Source organism: Nelumbo lutea, chromosome 1 (assembly GCF_056320005.1).
Source record: "Nelumbo lutea isolate HS-2025 chromosome 1, American lotus-T2T, whole genome shotgun sequence".
NCBI lineage: Eukaryota > Viridiplantae > Streptophyta > Magnoliopsida > Proteales > Nelumbonaceae > Nelumbo > Nelumbo lutea.
The window spans coordinates 135,997,503-136,023,756 of NC_142684.1; the positions used below are offsets into that span (position 1 = coordinate 135,997,503).

Here is a 26,254-nt window from a genome sequence, read left to right on the forward strand (position 1 = left end):
GAATTGGAACGACCGACAGACTACAACGAGGAACGAGCTGCCCCGATGAAAGAGACGGTCCACATACCAGTGTTCGAAACCAAACCGGCCAAGACTCTCCAGATCGAAGCACTCATAAGCGAACTGCTTCGAAATCAACTAGTAAGTTTTCTACTTAACAATTTAGACGTTTTTGCCTGGTTTGCGGCATAAATGCCCGGAATTGACCCTAGTGTCATAACTCACAAACTGAATGTGGACCCTTTAGTTAGGTCAGTCCAACAAAGAAAGCGCAACCTCGCCCCAGAATGGTGGCGGGTAGTCGATGAGGAGGTCGGGATGCTCCTCGCTACAGATTTCACCAGGGAGGTCCATTACCCGAGTTGGGTCACAAACCCGGTGCTCGTGAAGAAAGCCAATGGCAAGTGGCACATGTGCGTCGACTACATTGACCTGAACAGAACCTGCCCAAAGGATTGCTTTAACCTACCCAGAGTTGACCGCTTGGTAGATGCGACTTCAGGGCACGAGTTGTTGAGTTTCATGGACGCTACTTTGGCTATAATCATATTAGGATGGACGCGGGTGATCAAGACAAAACTGCCTTTGTAACTGAACTAGGGCTATACTGCTATAAAGTTATGCCCTTTGGTTTGAAAAACACTGGAGCAACCTTCCAACGACTTATAAATAAATTTTTTGACCCTTTAATTGGCAATAAAGTGGAGTGTTATGTTGACGACATGGTTGTAAAGACTCAGTTCTCTGAATCTTTAATTAATGATTTAGACGTTGTTTTCCAAATTTTAAGAAAATAGGATATGAAATTAAATTCGAATAAGTGTGTCTTCGGAATCACTTCGGAAAAATTTTTAGGCTACATAGTCCACCAGCGTGGTATCGAAGCCAACACATAAAAGATAAAGGCAATTATGGACATGAGTCCACCTCAAAAAATAAAAGAAGTCCAAGGCTGACTGGTTGGGCAGCCCTAAGCCGTTTCATGTCTAAGTTAGCATGTCGATGCCTCCCCTTCTTTAAAGCCATTAAAAAGATTAAGACTTTTGAATGGACTGAAGAATGTCAGCTCACGTTTAACGAGCTCAAAAGGTATCTAAGTACCACCCCAGTTTTAACCCGACCTGAGGAAGGTGATGTTTTGAAGTTGTACCTCTCTGCAAGTGATGAAGTAGTCAACTCGGTACTAATTAGGGAGGTAGAATGGGTTCAAACTGCCCATAAGTAAGGTACTGCAGAACGTAGGAACAAGATACCCCGACATCGAGAAGCTAGTGTGCACGCTAGTGGTAGTAGCTCAAAAGTTACGCCCCTACTTCCAAACCCATACCATTGTTGTCCTTACGGATAGACCTCTGAGGCACATTTTACTTAAACCCGAGGTGTCCGGGAGGTTGACAAAGTGGTCCATGAAGCTCAGCGAATATGACCTCTGGTTCGAGCCATGACCAGTGATCAAAGCCCAAGTCTTGGCAGTCTTCGTAGTAGAATGCACGTTCAGCGCACCGGCCCCTGAACTGACTGAGCCCATTTGCACATTAAAGGCATTAACTAGTACGACACCGGTCCCGGTCATAGTAGTACCGACCTGGGATGAGGAGCCCTGGATCCTCCATGTCGATGGCTCATCTAACCAACGAGGAAGCAGAGCAGGACTGATATTGTACGGCCTGAACAAAGTGAAGCTTAAGTATGCTCTCCGGTTCGGATTCGAGGCATCGAACAATGAGGCGGAGTATGAGGCGCTAATTGCTGGACTCAACTTAGCAAAGGAGATGGAAACAAAGCACCTCATCGTCTGTAGTGACTCTCAACTAGTAGTTAACCAAGTCAATGGCGACTCCGAAGCTTGTGACTTGACCATGGCAGCCTACTTAACCAGAGTCAGAGAGATCATGCCGAGCTTCCATTCCTACTTTATCAAACAAATCCCCAGGTCCGAGAATGTCGAGGCCGACGCCCAGTCATGACTAGCAAGTACAAGCGACAACACTATGCGGACTATGTACATAGAGGGCCTACCTCAGCCTAAAGTTCTCAAGGGGGCAAAAGAGGCCGCTCCCATGTTGCAAGTGGAACCGAGCTGGATTAACCCGCTTGTTGATTATTTGTTCCATGGGACCCTACTTGCAGAATGCAATGCAGCTCAGAGGGTAGAGCAACAATCGACCAAGTATGTCCTCATAGATGAACACCTGTATAAGAGATCATTCACGCTCCCCTACCTACGTTGCTTGCAGCCCATAGAAGCTGAGCTTGTACTTCGTGATATCCATGAAGGTCTATGAGAAGTACACCTAGGGGTAGGCCCTTGCCCAAAAGACATTAAGGCAGGGCTACTATTAGCCCACAATGAAAGCAGACTCACTCGAACTCGTCAAGAAATGCGACAGATGTTAGAGGCATGCCAACATCCTCCATCAACCTGCTACCGACTTAAAGTATGTTACTAGCCCGTAACTCTTCGCGTAGTGGGGAATCGACATCCTCGGTCCATTTCCGCTGACAACCGGACAAAGGAAGTTCTTAGTCATGACGGTAGATTACTTCACGAAGTGGGTGGAAGCCGAACTGCTAGAAAGCATTATAGCTCGGAACGTGCAAAATTTCTTTGGAAAAACATCGTATGCCATTTCGGACTCCCCAAAATCTTGATTTCGGATAATGGGAAGCAATTTAAAGATAATAAATTTCAGAACAGGTGCACTGATATAGGGGTTCAACATAACTTCACATCGGTAGAACATCCACAAGCAAGCGAGCAAGCCGAAGTTACGAACAGAGCCATCATTCGTGGGTTGAAAGCTCGTCTTGCATGAGCTAAAGGGTTGTGGGTGGACAAACTACCTAGTGTTCTTTGGGCCTACCAGACTACCATCAAGACAACGACAGGTGAGACCCCCTTTAACCTCACATATGGTACAGAAGCGGTGATCCCAGCAGAAATTGAAGTGCCCACATTGTGCCTTGAGGCTTATGATGAGGAAACAAATAATGATGAGCTCCGTACCAACCTAGACCTTGTAGAAAAGGTACGAGACCTGGCCTACATCCAAGCTACGACGTACCAGTAGAAAGTAGCTCGATATTATAATGCTCGGGTCAAGATGGGTGTACAGTATTATGGTACCTGAGTCTAGTGTGGGTAAGCTCAAACTGAAATAGGAAGGTTCGTACCATATAAGACGGGTGTACGGGGAAGGCACGTATGAGCTTGAGACTTTGGAAGGGAAGCTAGTACCTCGAGCATGGAACATCGACAACTTAAGAAGATACTATGTATGAATCCACAACTCCAAGTATAAGTCACTCATGAAATCACCAAACTGGTCAAATAGACGACGAGTTGGAGAGAGGACCATAAGACACTCCCAGAAGCCTAAGGGCTATGGTGTCGAGCTGATAACAGACCTTAGCACGATAAGTCCTAGTTGCCTCTTCGGCACAGGCAACTTAAAATCCAGTCGCTTTGGCATAGGCAAAGCAAAGTGACCCAGTCACAGACAGGTCGGGTATGTACCCTATAGTGTCTGTTCACCCTGGCATAGAAAGGCGATTAGATTATTCCTATTAGTGTCGAGCTCGCTAGCTCGAGAATCTACACTTAGAAAATTGGCACACAAAGATTGCAAAACACTTGTATTTCATTGATAAAGAACTTCAAGTACAAAACAAGAAAGAGAAAGATTCCAACTGACCAAGCTCGGAGGCTCGGAACATTGAGCATTACAAAAGGAGGGGAGGTCCAAGAAAAGAGGCTTCAATCTGTTTGGGGCTCTTCATCCTTATTGGAGGCTTTGGCAGGAGGATCTATCTCCATACGGTCCTCGCCAGCACCAGTCTCCTCTTCCTTGTCATCAAGCAGGTCATCATCACTCTTCGCTTTGGAGTCCGGATCTTTTGGAACTTTGATGGTCATCTCCTTGGTGATCTTCAACGTGGTTATGGCGTTGAAGTCAAGGTGGAAAAATTCAATAGTTCAGTTTGACCAGCCTTTCCTGAAGCTCCACTGAGGACTTGTACTCCTCAACTGCCTTAACCTTGGCCTCCTCCATCGCCTGAAGCAGTAGTTCAGTTTGTTCCTTCACATGGGCCTCGAGGTTCTCGATCTCCCTCTTCAATGTCATTTCACACTCTTCTAGCTCCTTCTTCTCTGACATCAGCAGAGTTAGCAACTCCTTCTTAGCTCGCGCGTTGTTCTTCAGTTGGTTAATTTCGTTGCGAGCTAAGTTCAATTCGGCATGGGCATTTCGATAAGACTCCTCGGCTTCGAAAGCCCGCTTTGGGTTCACCTCAGATTGATAAGCCAAGGTGTGGATGGAGGAGTTCACCTGCCAAGAGAAGAAAATGGATATCGGTGTACAAAAAATCTAAGTACAAGACAATTTGAAAGACAAGTTCAAGAACATACCACCATACAGTGTGTGGCCGCTCGGGCCCCAAGCTAAGCAACTTGCAAGTCGGCCCAACGAGCGATCTCCTCAGTGAACACCGTATCCTTGCTCTTGAGAAGGCCAAACTTCAGAGTCAAAATGCTCCAAACTAGAGCATTGCTGCCCAAAGAAGTGGCAGTTGCTAGGACGGGCTCTGAAGACGTAACCTCCTTGGGCATGCGGGGTGGGGTGGCCTTGCTCGAGTCCTCCTCGACCAGATCGATTACAGAAGGTTGCTCGGCAATTGGTGGGTGCTCGGGCTCAGTAATGGCAGCCTCAGTTGTGGTTGCTTCAGTCTCGACATGAGCCTTTTTGGAGGCTCTCTTCTTTTTCTTCCCCTTCTTCATGCTCCCAAAGAGCTCATCGGCGGGGATGTCGTCCATGGCAGTTGCGATAAAAATGAGCTAAGTCAGATATAGTACCAAGTAAAACGAATAGAAAAAGTACAACAAATAGAGACCTACCAGGAGGACTTAGGTCAACCTATACGAGCTTCTCCTCAGTCACGAAGTTTTCAAACTTCAGGTCGAGCCCCGCCCAAGATTGGACCTCCTCCCTTGTCTTCAGGTCCAGTCTCACGCTGGGGTCCTGGACGGCTGCCCTCCAGTGAGTCGGGAAGGGCCCTCCTCGGTGTTGTAGACCATGAAGTAACGCCTCTTCCAGGTCGGGACCTTATTAGGGAGCTCATGCAACAGTTTGTTTCCGGAACAAGGTGACAAGTAGTAAGTTCGCCTGTGCTCGGGCAGAACGCAAGACGAGTTTTTCTTAACGTTATGGATCGAAGAGAAGACGTCGAGGTCAAGGGGACGGTTGTAATCATGGAAAAGAAAAATGGTCCCTACGATATTATAGATAGAGTTTGGGTGTAGCTGGTCTATGGTAATGTTAAAGAATTTAACGATCTCGATTATAAGAGGGTGAAGTGGAAGATGCAAACCGGCTATGAGATGCTCCTCGAAGATCATGATCTCGTTGTGATCATGATCCCAAGGAAAGTTGCCTAAGGGGATGCTATATACAAGGTTATTCGGGAATCTGTACCGAGCAACTAAGGCTAGGAGCATGTCCACCGTCATTATCGACAGACCGAAGTTGTCTGGCAGCCGACCTCGGTGTGAGGTGGAAGCTGATTTACTAGAGGCCTCTCGCTCTCGCCAAGGTGAGTTCACCTTGGGCAGATTGAGGACCATGTCCTGTCCTAAAGTGACCACCTCGGTAGGATGAGGATCTACGGTCTAAGCCGAGGTACCCACCTCGGCCCTAGCGGACTCGCCGCTCCCGTCTAAAAGACTATCTAAGCTAAGGCTAAACATATTAAAGGAAATGACAACGAAATCAAAAGGAAAAAGCAAAGGAAGGTGGACTTACCAAAAGGAAGACCGAAGAAAATGAGGTGACCTCGGACCCATAAAAGGGTGATACTGAATTGGAAGACTTGAGCGCGACCTCAAAGATTGTGGATTTGCGAACTTGTGGCAAAGAAAATGGGCCCTTTGGCCCCTATAGCAAGTATATATGAGAATCAACGGTCAAGATCAATATGATCCGACAGCTCCTAGGGAAATCGGTTGCACAACCCCCGAGGTTGAAATCGATTTAGCGCGTGTTTTGATGTCCGCGAAGTCTATAAACAGCTTGACATTTGCGATCTTGGTTACTTCTTGGTTGAACCGAATGGTTGAACGGGTCAGACCAGTGGCTCCCCCTCCGCATCACCTAGATTTCGTGCCAAATCCACCTAAGCTTGTTGTGAACTCCCCACGCCAAGTTAGGACCACTGCCACGAGGAGTGGGGGGCAATTGATGTGGAGTAATTTGGCATGACCTAGTAAATAAAAGTCACGTGGACGCAATTTTCACGTAGGATGACAACTCAACAAGAAGGGGAGCCTAGTCAATGCTATGCAGAGCTCAGCGTAAAGTCAATTCGGCAACAGCTCACCTCGGTTGCTAATGGAGTTCGGGGCCTAGGAACCGAAGTGACACGTAATAAATCACAGTAGCTTCCTGACAGACTTTGGATATTGCAGGATCATACCGCATAACGGCAAGCCTTATCTTCTCCCGTCCGAATCAGATGGTGATAATGAAGTTCATTGACTGATACGTTACTCCCCGACTAAAGTAGGAATGGATCTCGCCCATTTAGGCTGCAGATCTCGGAATTGTTATGGGAAACCCACAATAACTTGGCTATATAAAGGCGTCAACACCTCCATGGTCCAGGTGCTTGCATTCAAGCTCTCTAGCACTCAAATTCTAGCTCGCAATCACAACATGGTACTGACTTAAGCATCGTAGCGACCTTGTCGGGTTAACCGCCCCGGGTGCTCTAATCCTCTGTCTTGCAGCTTGGTCCAGCTCGCTACACAACTAAGGTCCAGATCATTCTCTAAATAGGAGTTTCTAGATCGTGCACCATCAATCTTTATCTCTCTGATTCTTCTCACTATTTTCTATACCTCTCTCCCCCAACCTCCAATCTATCTCTCCCATAAGCAAACCTACTTCATGCCTCTATTGGCATCTCAATCCAAAAGAACAAAAGCAAAAAGGGAGTTTGTGCCATTTTTCCATGCCTCTGTTGGTTCTTAGCTCGCCCCTATACGCTCAAAGGACCATTTTCATTGAAATAACATGTTCTATAGTTGAGGGCGTTCTCTCTTTCTATCTATGTGTTCATTGTTTCTAACTTTTTAATGGAATATAAATCCCACCACCACCTTGTATTGACAGAGGTCCCATTTGATATTGAATTCATTGGTAAAAACCACTCTTGTTGGATTCCACTTTTAGCATAAATTCTTGTAGAAATCTTAAAAATGGCATCCATACAGGTCAAACAGGTCGCTAAAACTTTGGTACGAGAAATCACTTCACTTATGCATTATTGCATGGAAAAATTTAGACACACAATTAACGACTTGACAATAGGATGGTATTTTACAGGCTTGGTAACCATCCGATATTACAAATACGGGATGGTTAATTGTAGTTTTGAATCATCATTTGTGATTGCAAATATATATCACTCATGTGACAAAATAGTATTTACACTCTCAAATTCATTTAAAACCCAATAGGCCACAGAGTTTTATATGATTCTCACAATTGTACAGACCATCTAGTATAATAGAGACCGGATGGTGTTTTACAAACTTAGAAACCATTCAGCATTATACATGCTAGATGGTTGCTTACAATTTTGAGTCATCAATTATAGTTACAATTAGAAGTGAGCATGGGTCGGTTCGGTTCGGTTCCATGGTAGAATCTGGAACCTACCCTATAGGGTCGGTGCCAAGTTTTTGGAACCAGAACCTACCCTGTAAAGATCGATTCTAAGGTTGATTGTGGCCTTAACGGTTCTGGGGTCAATTCTAGGGTTTACCCATGGAACCTGTTCTTTTTTTACTCTCCCTCTTAAAAAAAAAAAAAAGAAACATGTCCTTTAAAAAGTTGGTTTTCAATAATGATAATTTATAATTTAAAACTTATATTATGTTTATTGATTAAATTGAGTAACTTAATATGTAGATTATTATAATATATTAATATATGGCTCAAAATTTATCATATTATAATTTAAACTTTATAAATTACCTTTTATATTATTTATTATACACATTCAAGTATTAAAATAAAAACAAATTATCAAATTACTTAAGTAACTCAATGGTTGAGTGAAACCATGGCTTTTGTAACAATGAGTGCTTAAGTTAAAATGTTCACATTCTTAAAAATATTTTGAAGTTTATTTAGGGCAAGTTCGACTCCAATGCCAATTCCACCAAGGCCAACCAAGCTAATTCATTGGGTCGGTTCGGGTAGGATAAACCATTGATTTGGCTAGGGGTTGATTCTAAGAATTTGGAACTAGACCCTACCACTACAAGAAAATTGACATTTAGCAATGGTTCAAATATTGTTTTTAATATAGAAAAAACTGTTGCTAAATGTTTTACTTACAACTAAAAGAACTGTTGCTAAATGTTTTACTTACAACTAAACCAACTGTTGCTAGCGAAGCTATTGTTAAAAGTGTTTTAAAACAACCAAGTGTTGCGAAATATGTTTTTTACAACAGAGTCCAATTGTTGACAAAAATAATGTTTTGCAACAACCATTTAAAACCATCGCCAAACAAATTGTTTAGCAACAATATATAAAAACGGTTACCTACATAGTTTTTTAGCAACAACCGATTACTTGTTGCCTAATGGTATCATCCCTAACAATTATGTTAGTTGTTGCTAATTATAAATTTGCCCCAAAGTTCTTTATATAACGATCAAGTTAATTGTTTCCAATTGTACATTAGCAACAACTGAACAATTGTTACTTATAAATATTTATGTCAACAATTTTTATGAATTGTTGTTGAACTAACAACAATCAAGAACCTGTTACCTTAAGGTTACATACACAGCAATTAAGTCAATTGTTGCTAATAGTAAAGTGGCTACAATTGAATATACATTTCTCATAAATATTTGTAAACGGTTGTTGAATTACATCCCAACTGTATTTATACACAAATATGTTAAAAATATATTACAATTTCCAAATTAATATCATAAATAATACAATTAACACATATAAATTTGGTCCAATGTATTACCCACATATCCAAGAGAAGACTGGCAACAGCAAGGCAATGCATCCATTGCATAAAGTCTACAGCTCTCTCCCTACATTATCCTCTCAATCTGAAATGTTTTAATTAGTTGAATACTTTTATGATCATATATATGTCCGTGGACGTCTATTCATATATATGTCCAAATATTGTTTCATATCTTACATACATGCACTTCTATTCATATAGCTCACATTCTGTGAGGAGAGGTTTCTGCTTCTCCAATGCAAATCAAATCTATGTTATTTATATGTAACAATGGAAAGACAGATCTCGTTCTTTGATGGGATTGATCACCAATGGCATTTCTGGTTATGCAACAGGTGCGAGGTGGTTGATTGCCAGACATTACATTGCTTCTCATCTTTGAACAATAAATAGATATTGCCTCCACTTGGTATTAAGGCTTAGCCAGTAGAAACCTTGAACTTCCTTTCTTTCCTCCATCACATTGATAATCTTGTCTGAGAAAATTAACTAAATGAGTGTGAAAACCCAAGTAGAGTTGGGCTGAACAATAAGAACAACATTGGACAGAGCAGAAAACTAAACAAATCAAATAATAAATTAATCTAAAAGAGGGCACCATTTCTATAGTAAAATGCATTCTATCAGACACAAATTACATACATATAAACATGCTATAAAGGTGAAGAGATCTTACACTCCTTAGAAGTTGTTAGAAATCCTCCTAGGCATTTCTTTCCCAGTCTACTTTCCCAGCAGTCTATGGATGAGCTTATTGTTCTTGATGTAGATGCATACCAACCTAAATTGTGTACGCCCAGCATGAAATCCATAGAAATTATCAACAACTAAGAACCTTCTCTCTCTCTCTCTTTCATTCAAATAGTCTCTTGCTCACCGAACGATGTGCACACTGATAGTTGGGTCCCTCGGGCAAGCATTTCTTTTTCCCTTGAGAAGCATGTATCAGCTGTAGCTCTTGATTTAAGTATTGCAACTCCTCTTATACCTAGTAGCGTCAATACCCAGATTAGCAACTACAACAACTACAAAGCAATCAAATTATAGAAAAAACAAAACCTTGGTTAAATGAAAGAAACTAGGCATATACTTGCATGCGTGGAGTGCTTCTATGGATTCAACTACGTCTACTTAATGTATATGCATGGAGAATTAATGCACATAAACACAAATTTCTATCAGTCTATGTGAATGCCTTACTGTTCGTGATGCACCAGATTTCAAGCTTAGAACAATAATCAGGATATTGAAATAGTTCAATTACTACTGTTCAAATCTGTGGCATAATTCAGACTTAAAGCACCCACTTCAGTCTGGTTTTATCACTGAGGAGTGAGATGCATTGAATGGATGAGTAATCCAAGTTTTGGCTTCTACTAATCAGCTTGTAGCTCATGTCAATCTGAACTGAAGAGCTTGAATGATAGTAAGATTGGATGTAATACGTTACATGTTGCAGCAGTTGTAGTGAGTGTCATCATATCAGCAGAAGTTCGAGTGGCCATGCCAAAGTTAATGACCCTATCAAATGCAAAACTTGACGCTTTATTCAAATAGGACTGTGATACAATTTATTAATCTAGACAATTATCAACAGCAAAGGACCTTTAACAAATTGGATAGGGTCAGTTTAAGGTTGGTTTTAGATAGAACCTACCCCTAGTTACAATAATCAATTATACAGGTGATTTTCATAGATGCATAGACCATCTGGTGTGGGGAAGACCGGATAGTGTACTAAAGATTTAAAAACCATAAGACATTGAAAAGATTGGATGATTGCTTGCAAGTTTGGAACATCATTTTGAAAGAATGGTAGGATCCATCGTATGGACGCCAAAAAGGGTTGGGGAATGGGTGGGAGAATTTCAAAAATTTTTCTATCTTCTTCTAACTGGGAATCATATTCCCTAAATTTAGAATATAATATTCAAGGATCCTACTTGAACCATAATCGAACCAGATCTGAACCAAAAGACAAGGGAGGAAATATACCTGATCAAAAGAAGCAGTATTTCCCAAAGTTGGTGTTCATGCCCAAAGAGGACACCAAGATCCGCTCCTGCTGAAGATGATACAGCAATGTGTGGAACGGAACCAGCAGAGTGCGTCCTACACACTGAATCCTTCACAAGAATCCTCTGGAAACACTAAGCACCGAATCTTTTCAGTTCCTTCTTCAAAACTGATATCAATAACTAATTTCTTGATTTATTTTCTTTAAAGATCGAATCTTTTCAGAGAATGGCGGCGACTGGAGAACTCCTGAGATGAAGATGGCGAAGATTGCTTCTCTTCTCTCTCGAGTGTATGAGATGAAGATGACAAAGATTGCTTCTCTTCTCTCTCGAGTGTATGAGATCCTATCTCAATTCGCAGTAAGTTTTCTTGCTCAAAATCCTAGGTTCGAATCCTGTTGTTCCTCTTAGGATTTCTCCTCTTTCTTCTTGATTAAAAAATCTCCTAATCCTATTAGGAGTTATCCCAATCCAAATCAGTATCTGGATAGGGGATGATCTTAATCCTATCTGCAGATTAGGTTAGCTTACTCCTAATCTTATCAGGAGATTACCATATTCAAATCTGATTCAAATTTGGTCTCCTGGAGTGGATTATGTTAAGGCCCAATCCTTTTGCTAACCTTAATCTCAGATCCGCCCCATAAGTGGGTGATCATATCAGCCCAGTCCGAATGGGATTTTGGCCCATTAAGTAATCAGTGCTCAATTGGTTTCCAATCTGTTGCCCAGTTGGGCTTCTTTGTATGGCATGGGACCCAAGCATTGATCTACACACCAGCCACATGGGTTCGGCCCAGCCTTTATTACAAGGCTTAGTTGAATTCACTGAGAAGCCCAGTGAACCCCTGAGCCCATCACATGGACCCTATGGGCCCAACACTTACACTAAGTGGTCCATGGGCCAAGCCATCTTATAAAAACCCAAGAATTGTGGGCAGGTGCAAGATTCGCCCATCAGGTATTATCGTAAATGGCCTTACACTTAACCTCTCAGCGCATAATGATCAAGCATTGCCCGACAAGGGAGGACCTCTCCCTCGGTTGCAAGGAATAGTGCTACACTCTCTACTCATATGGATCCTGGGAATTAAAACCATTTGCAAACATTTTGAAACCATACTTAAACATATATCATATATATAAATTTTGCAAAAACAAAATTCCAATGATTGAAATCAATTATCGACAGTTTGGTTTCCATCAGAAAGAGTGCATTCCCGATCATTACCTGTGTCTGACAAAGGGGCTGATCCTGTCACTATGATCACCCACTCAGATGATTCATCAGACTGCCCCAATATGCCCAAGTTTTGACCCCCGCTAAGGATCTCACTGATTGGCATATCAAAGATAGCCCAATCCGACACCTAGTGAAGTATCATAATCGAGTCTAGGGGTCAGGTGTAACTTTTCAGTTTTGCCCATCTATCTCTAAGGTCCATGGCAATAGTGGAAATCTGGTATGATTCAAGGATTCGAGTAATCCCATACTGCACGTGCCTTGGGTCTTACCCTGGTGGCCGAGACAAGCCATCCTAACACTTGGCGGCACACCAGTATCAGCCTTGGCAGGATGAATCTCCCCAAACTTATCCAATGGTTGTGAACATTTAAATCTAACACGAGTCTCATTAAGTGTCTAGTTTTAGGGTCTTACACAGAATCATACCATACAACATGAATCAAACATGCACCTTATTTTTTACACTAAATGTCAAAAGTACATCAAATCAGATTGAAGCTAAGGGCATACAAAACTGTCTAACACATTTATAGTTGGAAGCATCTATCCCCCTGACGATCTAGTTGTAGTTATACCACCAAATACACCTAGAACCCATTAAACCACAAGGTTTTGTATGATTCCCAAGACCGGATGGTGTTCTATAGATTTAGAAACCATCCAACATTACACAAGTTGGATGGTTTCATAATATCAATCTGGTGAGCAAGGAAGCTCCATTTTCCCCGATCGTTTGAGATGAACAACATACGCTTTCACGAATTCATGAGGCAAAACATCTTTTATCGTTCTAGCAGTCTCCATGACTACAACAACACGTAAAGTTGCAAGACAATGATGAATTTCTAGGGTTTTTACTCTCTAGGAAGTATAGAGGGCATTCTTGCAGGAGATATTTGTGGTCGGCTACACAAGTCCTATCTTCCCATTGTAAAGAGCTTGAGCCATGTTTTCTACAAATATAGAAGCCTCCAACTTCATATCAACATATAAGAAAAATATGAAAAAAATGATAGAAAAATAAACAAATGGTCTAACAAAGTGAGGAGGGAGATAAAAAAAGAAAGACACCGAAGAGAGATAATGAAAGAACAAAAAAAAAGTTTGGCCTAATGATTAATAGATGGGGTCATGGTTTTTAAAATCGACTCAGAGACCGAACCGGTTAGGGGTCCGGTTATCGGGTCGATGATCGGCCCATTCTGACAAAAAAATATAAAAATTTTAAAATTTTTAAAAATTTAAAAAACAATAGAAAACGGTCAAAATGGTTCAAACGGTTAACCACCCAGTTCAATGGTTTGCTGACCAAAATCAACGGTTTTTTGAGAAAATCCGGTTTTGGGGGAAATGGAACCGGTCCCGATTTTTCCAGTCTGGTTCGGTTTTGAAAACCATGGATGGGATTTTAATAAGGGAAATTTGGTCATAAATAATAAGCTTTTTGTACGATTCACTGGTTTTGAATTTTTTTTTCAAAAATATTTGATTTTGTCAATATTCGTAACTTTGTTAATTTTTATACAAAAGCCCCTTTCTTTTTATATCTATTTTGGTTTTTATTTTTTTACTAATAGAAAAAAAAATGACACCTTGAAACCTTTAAACCAATTTTTCACCTTAAAGTCTAAAGTTTTTACGATATCATATCTTTTCGGTATCATAGTAAGAAGCCTTTTTTATTTTTTTGGGTAAAATACAAAAACCTCCCTTGAAGTTTCTAACAATCATAAGAACCTCCCCTATAGTTTCATTTTAGCAAAATCCTCCCCTTTATTTTTGAAAAATTCAACAAATACCTCCCTTCTGTCAATGATTAAGACAGAAAACGTTAAAGAGATGATATTTTTTTCAAAATACCTATTTTACCCTTTTACGAATTAACGTGCATCTGGAACACTATCCATCTTCTTTCTCATGATGCACAATTGCAGAATGGCGGTGCACTCCCCCCTCCAACCTTCCCTCTTCTTGAATTTCCCTATGATTCTCTCTCTCTCCCCACCAACACGAAATAGCACTATTCATCATTCCCCCTCTCTCTATCATTCTTCATTATTCATCAATGGCATCTCTACGTCTCCTCTTGCTCTCCCTCTTCTTCTTTTCTCTGTCTAAGGCTTCCCCACGAGCCACTTTGCTCCTCCTCATCACGAAAGATGGTGCAACCCACCAATATCTGACAACGTCCTATTGCCGGTGGTAGAGATAGTCCGAGGAGATGATATGGGACTATCGCTTAAACTCAATGGTTTCTTGGATGAAATAAGTTTTGGTGGAGCAGTCATCCTTGAACTAGTGTTCATCGACAATGGCAAACTAGGGTCTTGTAAATGCCTCAATCGGCTATTTGTTTCCTGCCAAAACCTAGCAGGTACATTGATTCCATGAGGCCCAACCCAAGCTTAAGAAACCCCATTGTGCTCCTGTACTCCAGAAGTTCTGCCAGAGGAGACACTCAATATCAAATGCAGTGAGATCGAAGGGAACTAATGACCCATTTTTGGAATTGGCATCCATTGCAAACCGGTTCCTATAAGCCAAAGTAGTGGTAAGGAGATCAACAGAAGGTTTGAATCGACAAAGAGAAATGAAGGAATAGAGAAAATTCAAGATCGAGAATTTGCAAGGGAAAAAAAGGGGATGCAAGGACCCTAGACCAAACTCTCAAAAAAACAAATTTCTGCCAAACAAATCAAAAGAGAAAATTCAAGATCGAGAATGCATCTATGTTCTCCTCCCAGAAAAAGAGATCAACACAAGGTCTTAAAGGACTAGATTTAGGTGGAAATAGAATATTGGAATGAAAACAAAAGGAGAGTCAGAGAAAGATTGTCGAGAAAAGAGTGAACTATGATTTTAATTTAACAAACCCCCATGTAATTTTGAAAAAAAAAACCTGCGGTTACAAACCTCAACGGGAGGTTTGTGGAATTGGCATCCATTGCATGATACAGTCTTTACAAAGTCGGCAATGCTTGTATCCCGATGTAATCTACCATCAAACGATGCCCTCCTACCTTCAACAATCATTGATTGCTGCAATGCACGAACCATGGTTCTAGATCCAATGAGTATTTTTCTTGTCAATAGTGTAATCTAAACTTCTTGTTAAAGGATTTGTCATTCTAGTTCTGCCCAACCAATCTTGTTGATCAATGGATTTTGAGTTCTCCATCTGATCTATCGTCCAGAACCATTAATCTTCCCTATCAATGGCGTTGTCCTCCTCTGCTCTGGTGTAGTCTTTCTAGTATTAGCCAAATTGGGCATTGGAGCAGCCTTCATCTTACTAATTGGAAGTGAGAACAACTCCCCATGAAACGAAACTAATAAACTCCACGTAGAAGTGAACAACAGTTTTGAAGCTACTAAAACTTCGGCAGCATTGCCCATCCTCGTTGAATCAGGCAAGTGGGGTGGTGGGTTGAGGAGTGACCAGATGCCTCTGCTCAGCAGATTGAGACTGTTTGGTCAAAGACGACAATGGTGTTGAAGCGGTTGTCAAGGTAGTGGGCCTCGAAACAAGAGGTGGTTATTGTCTAGAAGAAGAGGAAGAAATAGAAGAGGTGGAAGTGGAAGGGGACATGTACCTAGAAGTGATTTCTTTGGATTTTGGTCTCTAAGAACCAACAACGCCATTGTCCTTTTCAAAAGGTAATAGAGGAAGTATTTTTGGATTTCCGTGAATCTCTTCTTGTGGTGAGGAGGTAAGTGGAGTGCCTTGATGGAGAGGTCTATTGCAATCTTTTGGAGGGGGAGTGCACCACCATTCTGCCGCAATACGTGTGAGGAAAAAGATGAACAGTATTCGAGCCGATCATAGAGAGATGGGTAAAATAGGTATTTTGAAAAAATGATTATCTCTTTATGATTTCCGTCCTGATCATTGAGGGAAGGGAGGTATTTGTTTAATTTTTAAAAAATAAAGATGAGGCTTTTGTTAAAATAAAACTATAGGAAAGGTTCCTATGATTGTCAGAAACTTGAGGGGAGATTTTTGTATTTTACCCTTTTTTTTCCTCGCAAGAACAGGGAGAAAGATGGCGGTTTGTTCTTGGTGTTATCTTACATTCTCGTTATCCAAAGATCTAAGGTTTGATCAACCACCAAAGAACCTCATCTCAAATCCTCAGTTGGGTGTTTCCTCTGCAACCCATCTCAGCTTCAGATCGTCCTTTACCTTCTTCACTAGCCACAGACCCAAATTCCAAGTCAAATATCTTGACCGCTGCAACCTCTCTCGTTATAATCAAATTCAGTCGATGTTTACTGGAATTGTCGAAGAGATGGGCGAAATCAAGCAACTGGGTTTCGTCAAGAACGGCGGGTTTGAGATGAAAATCTCAGCAAAAACAGTTCTTGAAGATGTCAAGCTTGGGGACAGCATCGCCGTCAATGGCACCTGCCTCACCGTGACCGAATTCGACAAGGAGACGTCAGAATTCTCGGTGGGTCTCTCGCCTGAGACCCTCCGGAAGACTTCACTCGTTGAGCTTGTTCCGGGTTCTCTCGTTAATTTGGAGCGATCCCTCCAACCGTCTACACGTATGGGTGGGCATTTCGTCCAGGGCCACGTTGATGGAACTGGTGAGATTGTTTCCATGGAGCCAGAAGGAGATTCTCTGTGGGTGAAGGTTAAAACGTCGCCGGAGTTGTTGAAGTACATTGTGCCGAAAGGGTTTATAGCTGTGGACGGGACAAGCTTGACTGTCGTCAAGGTGTTTGATGAGGAGGAATGCTTTAATTTCATGTTGGTTGCTTATACACAGCAGAAGGTAGTCATTCCTCTGAAGAAGATTGAGCAGAAGGTGAATTTGGAGGTGGATATACTTGGGAAGTACGTAGAGAGACTCCTTAAAAGTGGGTTCACCAGCTCTTTTGCATCCTCGTGATCAAAGGTACTGAAGTTTATATCTTTTTTCATTTTGGCTTTCCGGTTGCTCCCTTTTTTTTATGTTCAATTTATGTTTCAAGGTTTTATTGTGGAGAACAGAAATAGATTTTGTATGTTGTTTTTCTGTTACCAACATTGGTGATAGTCTGATAGAATTAGGCTTTATGTGTGTTCATTGTGTCGCTATAGGGACATCTATAGGCCGACTAATCTGCAAATCTTGCTTTTGTTGGTCCTATCTCTCTTGCTGTAACTAAAGGCGGCAATGGTTGACTGACTGGTTGGGTTAGGGGGCTGGATTGTTACCAGGTTATTAACAGCCAAAAAAAAATCCCGGCCTGTTAGTTGTGATCTTCTTTAAAGAAAGAATGTGGTGGAAACTGAATTGATCCTCGTTTGAAACTGGATTCACTCAAATATGATCCCATTTTGAATGGATGAGATTAGTCATCCCAAACCTGGAATAACCAAGAAGCAGTTGGTTGGTCATGTCAAAATTACCACTCCCCACTTACAGAATCAAATGTGTAACAGTGATATCATGTAATTCTTATTAGTCCATGGTTCTGCTTGTTATCATGGTGTTGATGATTGCAATTGCATCTGTCAATTGTGGCTCCACTTAATCAATCTCCTTGAAAACTGAAATAGGCAAATTCATTGAGAAATGCTTTAGTATGGAAATGCCACATTTAGATTTTCTCTGGTAATTAAATTTTCACCTTATGTGACAAAAACCGGAAGAATATGTTTTTATGGTAGCTCTTCAGTATTAGATCTAATGGAGTTGAGTTGAGCTTTATGGATTTTCAGGAAGGAGAGAGGCAATTGCAACAATTCACAATAAAAGCTCTTTGTGAAACCTAACATTTGTAGGTTATATAACACATTTAAGTATAGAAGGATAAGTGCACAATTGAAAGATTTCAATTACACCAGCCATGCCAGGGGTACAGTTCCAGCTCATTCAGAGCACGACCTAGTTCTGTTGAGTCACTGCTGGCTTAGTGATAGGAGTTGACCATGCTCCTTTTGGTGGTTCTGTTTTTCTAAAATTACAGTGTCACTACCCTTTCATTGACAAAACCAAGGAAGTGATCGGAAATATGAGAGTGCCAGAGAATGAAAAATCAAAGATAGGCAAATCAGTAACTTTTCACCATATATCTCTGTGAAGACCCCACTGAGGTCAACCTAGAAGTATAATTTGCTCGAATTTTAACTAAATGAATCGCGTTGTTCAATACTATGGCCAATCTCAAGTCTTACGATGGTGATGCACTCATGCTCTTTCCAAATTGCAAAGCCAGAACTAGTTATGGCCTAGTAGAATTTGGTGTTGAAAGAACAGAAAACCGTATCAAAATTTTTCCTTTTTCATTGAACATGGAAAACGAATCTGAGTAATTGAAAAATGTGTTGCAGAATATGATCCGGAAGAACCAATTACTGTGCAGAAAATTAGAAGGCAACGTTCCTTTAATTTGTAGTTTTATACCCTTTTTTTTGAAAAGTGAATGTTTTCTGTAGCCATTTTTCATGCAACCAAATACCATCTGGTAACAAATTTCCTGAAACACGTGTAAATAGGTGTATAAGATCAAAAAATACCGTACGACCAATAACCATCCAACCCAACCCTCAGGGCAATACAAAACTGGCGATAATGACTAGATTTATTATATTATCTGTACGGCAAATTCATATCAGTGTTACTCCACGAAGTGCCTTGAAAAAGAAAGAATCAGTCGCTCCCAACGTCATTGCCGCTTCTGGAGATAGCAATGGATTTGCGTCCACAAATCTAAACCTAACTAAAGATAAAATCGGAAAAGCACAATCTACATTTAACTCAAAGCCCTAACTTGTTTAACCAATACCCATTAAAACTAAATAAGCAACAAGAATGAAGTTGTGTGTGCGCGAGAGATTAAAGATCACGGACCTTTACAATTGCTAAAAAGAAACGGAATGTTTATTACAATTTGGGCATGCATCCCTATTGAAATCCATTGGGGCGAGTGATAATTTCTGTAAGGGGACTGAAAACAAGAAGGGTAGAAGTAGAATTGGAATACAAAAAATTAGGCTCAGAGCACCATTCTCGTTTTTATAATAGGTATAGATTTATGACAACTCTTCCATCTCCAATATAGAAGATGTTCAGGAAACAGGTTCATCCACAAAAAACGTTACAAAAGAACAGACCCAGACAAGGAATTAAGCTAAAGTAGTTAACCATTGATGAAAATATTTACAGTTAAATGGAAGAGGAAAAATGGAACATGGCAAAACAGCCGATAGGAACTGTCAAGCGCGCCGTTTGCTTAATCGCCAAGAGTTGGGTTCGTGATATCTATCATAAAGCGGTTCAATGCGTTCTTGACGTTTGCGCTTGCTCATCTTGGTTGGATCAGCAACCTTGAAGAATCTCGGTGCGAGTTCAACTAGCCATTTCGGGTCAACAACAGTAACCTCACGCATGTACTCCTTTGTAGTCATCACCAACTCATGGTAGATGACCCAGTCTGGTTGTCTCTGGAAAAGAGCACTGCTGGGATGAATATAGACTGGCTGGTTTTCAACTAATGTTCGGTAACCCTCCTGCGGATCCTTTCTGGCAGAATGGAAGAAGAATCCTGCTGTAATTGCCTTCCTTATCTTTGTGAAATTTTTCCCAGCGCTCACAACATCCAACTTGTACCTGAAAATGCAACATTTATGGATTAGAACAACTCCCAAGTATTATCTACATATTGAAAAATAAAAGGACTGGATTCCTAAGTATTATTCTTTTTCTTGATAAATGGATTCCTAAGTAATTAAGTATTATTCAATGGGGTTCATTGTTTCACCTTATACATAGCATTATAATTCAAAGGACCTAAATCTCAAGTCTAATATACAAATCACTCAAGGAAAACGCAGGAATAGGGCTAGCAATTCTGACCCACCCAAAACCCACCCATTCTAATGATGAGTCAACATGGGTCGAGTAACCCATTAGGGTCAGGGGGTCAGGGTGGGGTTGGCTCAAGGGTTTACCCATTGACCCTCGAATCTTTTCCTCTGCTTATTAGTTAGGGCTTTCTTCTTCTCTCTTCTTCTCAGTTGGGATTTTCTTCTCTATCTGTTTAGGACTTTGCAAAACCACCAACGATCACTCCTGCCACCACCATTCTCACTATTTAGGGCTTGCTCAAGTGCATTGTTTCTTGCTCAAATCGCTGCCTCCATTTCTCGCCTCCACCAGCAACGACATCAATCTGTTGAATCGTTGCACCATGATCTCAAATAAGTGGCAAAATGAAGGTTTCAGCTTACTGTCAGCGTTATTGATGCCGATGATTGAACAGAGGAAGGAGCAACAGGGGCGAGCAAGATGATGCCGGCGAGTGCAATGGGACCATCTAGGAGGCGCCACCGCAGTCAAAATGTATTTTTTAGTTTTTTTTTTGATAAATCTTTTTCTGTGACCGCCGCGGTCAATTATATTTAATCATTTTCTGTAATTTTTCTTTTATTATATTCTTTGTTGAAATATATATAAAAATTTTTATCATTCTTCTGTAATCATTTCTATTTTACCTGAAACGTATAATTTCTGGAGATTTCTATTATCATTTTCTGTATTTTTTGTGATTATTGTTTTTAGTTGAAACATACAATTTTTTTGGACTATATTTAATTTATTATTCTGAAATTTCTGATTTTTTAGATAAAAATAAATTTTTTGGAAATTTTTATTATTTGTATGATTTCAGAAATTTCTATCAATTTTGTCCATTTCTGCAATTTTTATCATTTTCCTGCAATTTTTTGTATTTTCTTCAATTTTCTATGCTTTTACAATTTATCTTTTCTTTTATTTAATTTTTTTTTTGCAATTAGAATATAGAAAAAATTTAAAAAAAGTCTAATTTAAAAATTTGAATTAGAGGGTCAAATGGGTGGGTTAAGGTGGGTCCACTAACATGGGTGGGCAAATGGGCTAGTGGGTCAATATTGTTGGATTGGTACTCAACCCACACCCAACCCAACCCACCCATTTTCCACCCCTACACAGGAAGTAGGAAGCTGAAGCAATTGGCAGTAAAAGCATAAGAATAACCTCACCACCCACTTCGATTTGTGAACCAAATACTAGACGACCAGTGTGTGTTTAGACAGACAGTCCTTGAACAGGAAATATTTTATTATTTATGGTTATAACTGTCTCCCGTGTGATTGGACTTGTAGGATTCATGTAAAACAGTAAAGTGAACAAACGGGAACAGTGCATGATGGGTTTGAGTGCAACATTTTCAACACTTCAAGCACATAAAAGACAGGAAAATTAGAACAAATAAAGAGCATAATAAGAGAACTTTCTAGATCATAAGAAACTTCCAGTTCATTAAAAAAAAGAGTAAGGATATAGGGGAATTAATCACTTTACTAGAAAGATGACAACAATAACAAAATGTATACAATGCAGATCCAACCAACAATAATTATTATATGTAGGAACAAATGAATATATGCAAATAATTAATCATTAGTTCAATTCTTGGTGGATCTTGGATTCTTTTTGCTATCATTTCTAACTTTTTTTCTTTGTTATTTGTTTGTTTGTAGTGTCATCAGCTTAGGTCGGACTTAAGAGTAGCTCCAATATTAGGTGATAAAATGAGAGAAATTAGACTAAGATGGTTTGATCATCTGTGTAGAAGGCCATCAACAGCACCCATAAGAAGTGATTCAAGTTGAAGGGCTAGAACCTATAAGGGCAAGGGGTAGACTAAAAAGGCATGGGTAGTAGTAAGAAATGATTTAAGTGCCAATAATTTAACAATGGATATGGCATTAAATAGAACAGACTGGGGAAACACGATACATGTAGCCAAGTGCATATATTTGGGATAAGGCTTGGAAGATAATAAATGATGATATGATGTCATCAGCAAACAGGGCTCAATTGTATGACAAAAAAAATCTTAAGAGAAGAAATGAAAACATCAACTATTTTATTACTTTATAGTTAACATCAAAGATTTCATCAATACCATGGCTAAACAAAAGAAACTGGAGAATCATCATACCTGTCCATGATGGTAAGAAGCTGCTTTCTGACATCCTGTGCTCTCCTCAAAGATCGAGACTGAACGAAATTCTCAAAGCACCAAGGCCCAGAAAAGTTTTTCGCTTTCCAGGCCTCATAAACAGCAAGTAAAGTCAGATGGTCTCCTTCTGGCTGGAAAAACTTGGCCCTCTTCTGATCTGCTTGAGCTTGTTTTTCCCTGGGTCTGTAAAATATGTTTCCTGTCTGAATCATTGCAATGATAGTTAAAATCTCATCGCTGCATCCAAGGTCTACACTAGCAAGGAGCATCTTAGACAAAGGTGGCTCCAGTGGAAATTCTGCCATCTTCCTTCCCAATTTGGTCAAAAGCCCTTCCTCATCAAGAGCTCCAAGACTGTAAAGTTGCTCCATGGCAGAGATCAGAGCTTGAGGGGAAGGGGGATCCATAAAATCAAAGGACAGAAGGTCATTTATACCCATAGCCTTCATTGTAAGTGTAGTATGCCCAAGGTTAATTCTCTGGATTTCTGGAATTGTAGTGGGTGACATCTCATTACGGTATGCACTCTCAGTGTAAAGACGATAACATTTACCAGGTCCTGTACGCCCAGCACGTCCAGCACGTTGCTTGGCAGATGCTTGTGAAATAGGAGTAATGACCAGCGAATCAAGTCCTTGTTTGGGATTATAAACATTCTGCTTTGCAAATCCAGGATCAATAACATAGAATATCCCATCAATAGTCAAAGAAGCCTCAGCAATATTCGTAGCCACAACCACTTTTCTCTTTCCCGGTGGAGCAGGTTCGAAAATCCTTGATTGCATTTCACTAGGAAGGGCACTATAGACTGGTAATATAATCAGTTCTGGCACATTCTTCCCCAGGCCTTTCATTCTTTCATAAAGACACTGACAAGCATGATCAATCTCTTCTTGACCAGTTAAAAATAGAAGTATGTCCCCCTCAGGTTCTGTCAAGTGGATCTGCATGACAGTAATTAATGCTGCATCTAGATAATCACTTTCTGGCTGCTTTGTATACAGGATTTCAACTGGAAATGTTCTTCCAGGAATGGTGAATATATTACAATTGAAGAAATAACCAGAGAATTTCTCTGCATCCAATGTGGCAGATGTGACAATCAAACGAAGGTCAGGTCTCCGTTTAACAAGATGCTTCAATAAGCCAAAAAGCACATCTGTATGGATTGTCCTCTCATGAGCTTCATCGAGCATGATCACAGAGTACTGGGAAAGACTCTCATCAATCAGAATTTCCCTAAGGAGCATACCATCAGTCATGTACTTAATGACTGTATCTGGTCCAGTGCAATCCTCAAACCGAATAGCATATCCAACTTCCTCACCTAAACGACACCCAAACTCTTCTGCAACTCTCTTTGCAACAGACATAGCAGCCACCCTACGAGGCTGAGTACATCCAATCTTACCCCTAGTTGTGTATCCTGCTTCAGCTAGATACTGTGTTACCTGTGTTGTTTTGCCTGATCCAGTTTCTCCAATGACAACCAACACCTGGTTATCATGTACCGCCTGAACCAGTTCTTTCTTCAATTTATAAATGGGTAAACTCTGTCTTTGTTCCTGTATGGAAAGCTTTGATCTCTGCCCAAATGTCAGGGCTTTCCCATAAGCATCCTTCTTCCATTCAGGCATGTCATAGGCTGACAGACCCACACCCCTCAGCTCTTGTGCAAGATGCCTCTCCCCTGTCTCAGGCATTGGGTCCTCCCAAGGACGGTTCAGATCTTTTGGGATGGAGTCAAGCATTGTCCGCTGCTGCTGCTCCCTCATCTCTCTCCGTTCCTTAATGAGAGCAGATTGCAGTGCTGCTGCACGACTCAATGAACCCTCAGGATTCTTGAAGATCTTCACTGGTGACATATCTATAGAGTATCTGCTCTGCCCTTGCAAGAAAGCTGGCTCATCCTCATTCAACTCAATCTCAAGCTCTTCTTCAGCACCCTCTTCCTCATAGAGCAACCCATCCCCCTCTTCATCATACATAGGATATTCCCTTACATCTAGAACACCCGAAGCAATCAATTGCTTTGCTTCCCATCTTTCTGGTGAGCTCATTCGCTTCAAGGGTCTTCTTGAAGGGATGGCATTGTCTTCTTCCACAATTTTAATCCCTGAAAGTCCTGTCCTTGTTACAGGACCCTGGTTTGTTCCTGAAGGGTTTGCCCTCAAAGCATCATCATCTGTACTCTTCTTCATTGGAAGGAGATCTTTTCCAGTGTTCTGATCAACATCCCTCATTGAAAGACTCATTTTCTGGCCTGACATTGAAATGACCTTCACAAATACCTCCTGATCCCTCTTCACTACTTCCTTTGCATTTGCAACCCTTCGACTGGCAATCTGAGAGGCATGGACCAATCCTTCTTTGCCTCTAAAATCATTCAGCTGGACAAAGCATCCCGTGTCCATCACTCTGGATACCCTTCCTGCATAAACCTTAAACAGTTCGGGCTCATCTGAATGGTGAAAGCTGTCCTGCCGGTTCTTATTGTCACTTTTATCCTCTCTAGAATCCCTATCATAATCGTTCTCTTCATATCCATCTCCCCCATCTCCTGCATGCCTATCCCTGTGTCTTGCCCTACTCCTGGAATCATTTCTATCGTCATTATCCCTGTCTCTGCGTCTGTCTCTCCTATCATCCATCTCATCCTTGTATCTGTCCCTATGCTTATCTCTTCTACCGTCCCTGTCCCAATCCCTCTCTTTATCTCTATCCCTGTCCCTATCCCTAACTCTGTATTTGTCTCTGTCTCTGTCTCTGTCTCTTTCCCTATCCCTTGGTTTACTTTCTTCATCTCTTCGTCGTCCCCTCATCTCTTGCTCGATTTCCCTCTCCAGCTCCTTCGCTCTCTCTTTACTATCTGCAATTGCAAGACCTGGGAATGCCGTCTTCTTACCATTGGCGGCATCTTTCTTCTTTTCCTTCTCAGTTTTAGGTATTGGAGGAAGAATAGCATGGATTATAGTAAGTAGAGTTCGAACAAAGTAATCCGGCATCTCGGCACCATTTTCTTTCAATTTCGCGTCGAACTCATCGACAGTCTGGCAATTTCGACCCATGTCCGTGATGAATTCGGCCAAGACCTTGTCACCGAACCCAAGATGGGATTCGAGTTCGGTGCAGACCTTTGAAACGAGGGACAAGTATTCAAGTTTCTTCAAACCCTCATCTTGAACCTCAACCGCCATTATTGGGCTCCAGAGAAGAGATCTAATGAAATACAGAAAGAAATTTATACGAAATGAGGGTTAGGTTAAGGGTTTTTGCGCACCTGAGACTTAAAGCCGCCTGAGCCGCGGGGATTGAAACTGCGGCGGTTCAGATCTTCGAGAATTCCTTTTGGCGGTCAGAAATTTTAGGTTTAGAACTGGCAAAGTCTCTATAAATCAAGATTCCTCCAACCGCACTCCGCTAGAATATATGCTCCAGAGTCTGAGACAGTCCAGCATCTTCCCCACCGAAAACCCTAAAATACGCCCCCTTCGCCTGAGTGATGACGAGAACAGCCTCAGTTCCTCCAAGCTCCAAATTCTCGTTTTGGCGGTCAGAAATTACTCACTCAAATCTTACGCTGTCGATACTATCGTCTATCGTATCGAGTTCAAACTTCAGAGTTCAGAGTTATGCGAAAAATCTTTCGGCCCCTCGCACTGCACCTGCACGGCTATAAGTCCGTCCCTCGACATCATATCAGTATCAGACTTTTATTTTGCCGAAACATCCCGAGTTTTCGCGAAAATTTCTATTTGACCCCTTTGGAGACAACGGAATAATACCGGTAAAAAGCAATGTTTTAAAAATCGAGCCAAATCGGAACGTCTTCGCCCACCGGTTTTCGGGTCAGAAGTTCGACATCAGGTTCGAACGGATGGTCCGTTCCAATTTAAAAAATAAAAGTAAATCATTGTTTGGGTTAAATGAGTCG

The 26,254-nt window shown here is 41.0% G+C and overlaps 1 protein-coding gene and 2 pseudogenes across 2 annotated transcripts; 1 reads left to right on the plus strand and 2 right to left on the minus strand.

Annotated features, from left to right (window-relative positions):
* Nucleotides 1-14,471: 14,471 nt before the first annotated feature.
* Nucleotides 14,472-16,145, minus strand: LOC148877782 (QWRF motif-containing protein 2-like; annotated as a pseudogene).
* Nucleotides 16,146-16,219: 74 nt separating this feature from the next.
* Nucleotides 16,220-17,794, plus strand: LOC148877783 (riboflavin synthase pseudogene; annotated as a pseudogene). The gene is made up of 2 exons (XR_016099051.1): nt 16,220-17,222; nt 17,408-17,794. The product of XR_016099051.1 is annotated as a riboflavin synthase pseudogene (transcript).
* Nucleotides 17,795-19,287: 1,493 nt separating this feature from the next.
* Nucleotides 19,288-26,017, minus strand: LOC148877784 (ATP-dependent RNA helicase). Its single transcript, XM_088943911.1, has 2 exons — nt 22,300-26,017; nt 19,288-19,922 (listed from the first exon to the last, which is right to left on the minus strand). The coding sequence occupies exons 1-2, from the start codon at nt 25,515-25,517 to the stop codon at nt 19,529-19,531; spliced, it is 3,612 nt and encodes a 1,203-aa protein (XP_088800037.1). The 5' UTR covers nt 25,518-26,017; the 3' UTR covers nt 19,288-19,528.
* Between the last annotated feature and the right edge of the window lie 237 nt (nt 26,018-26,254).

Coding starts and splice junctions, on each gene's coding strand:
- LOC148877784 (XM_088943911.1), bottom strand. CDS start 25,517: ATGGCGGTTGAGGTTCAAGATGAGGGTTTGAAGAAACTTGAATACTTG. Junction 19,923..22,299: donor CTTCTTACCATCATGGACAG/GTATGATGATTC, acceptor TTGCATTTTCAG/GTACAAGTTGGATGTTGTGA.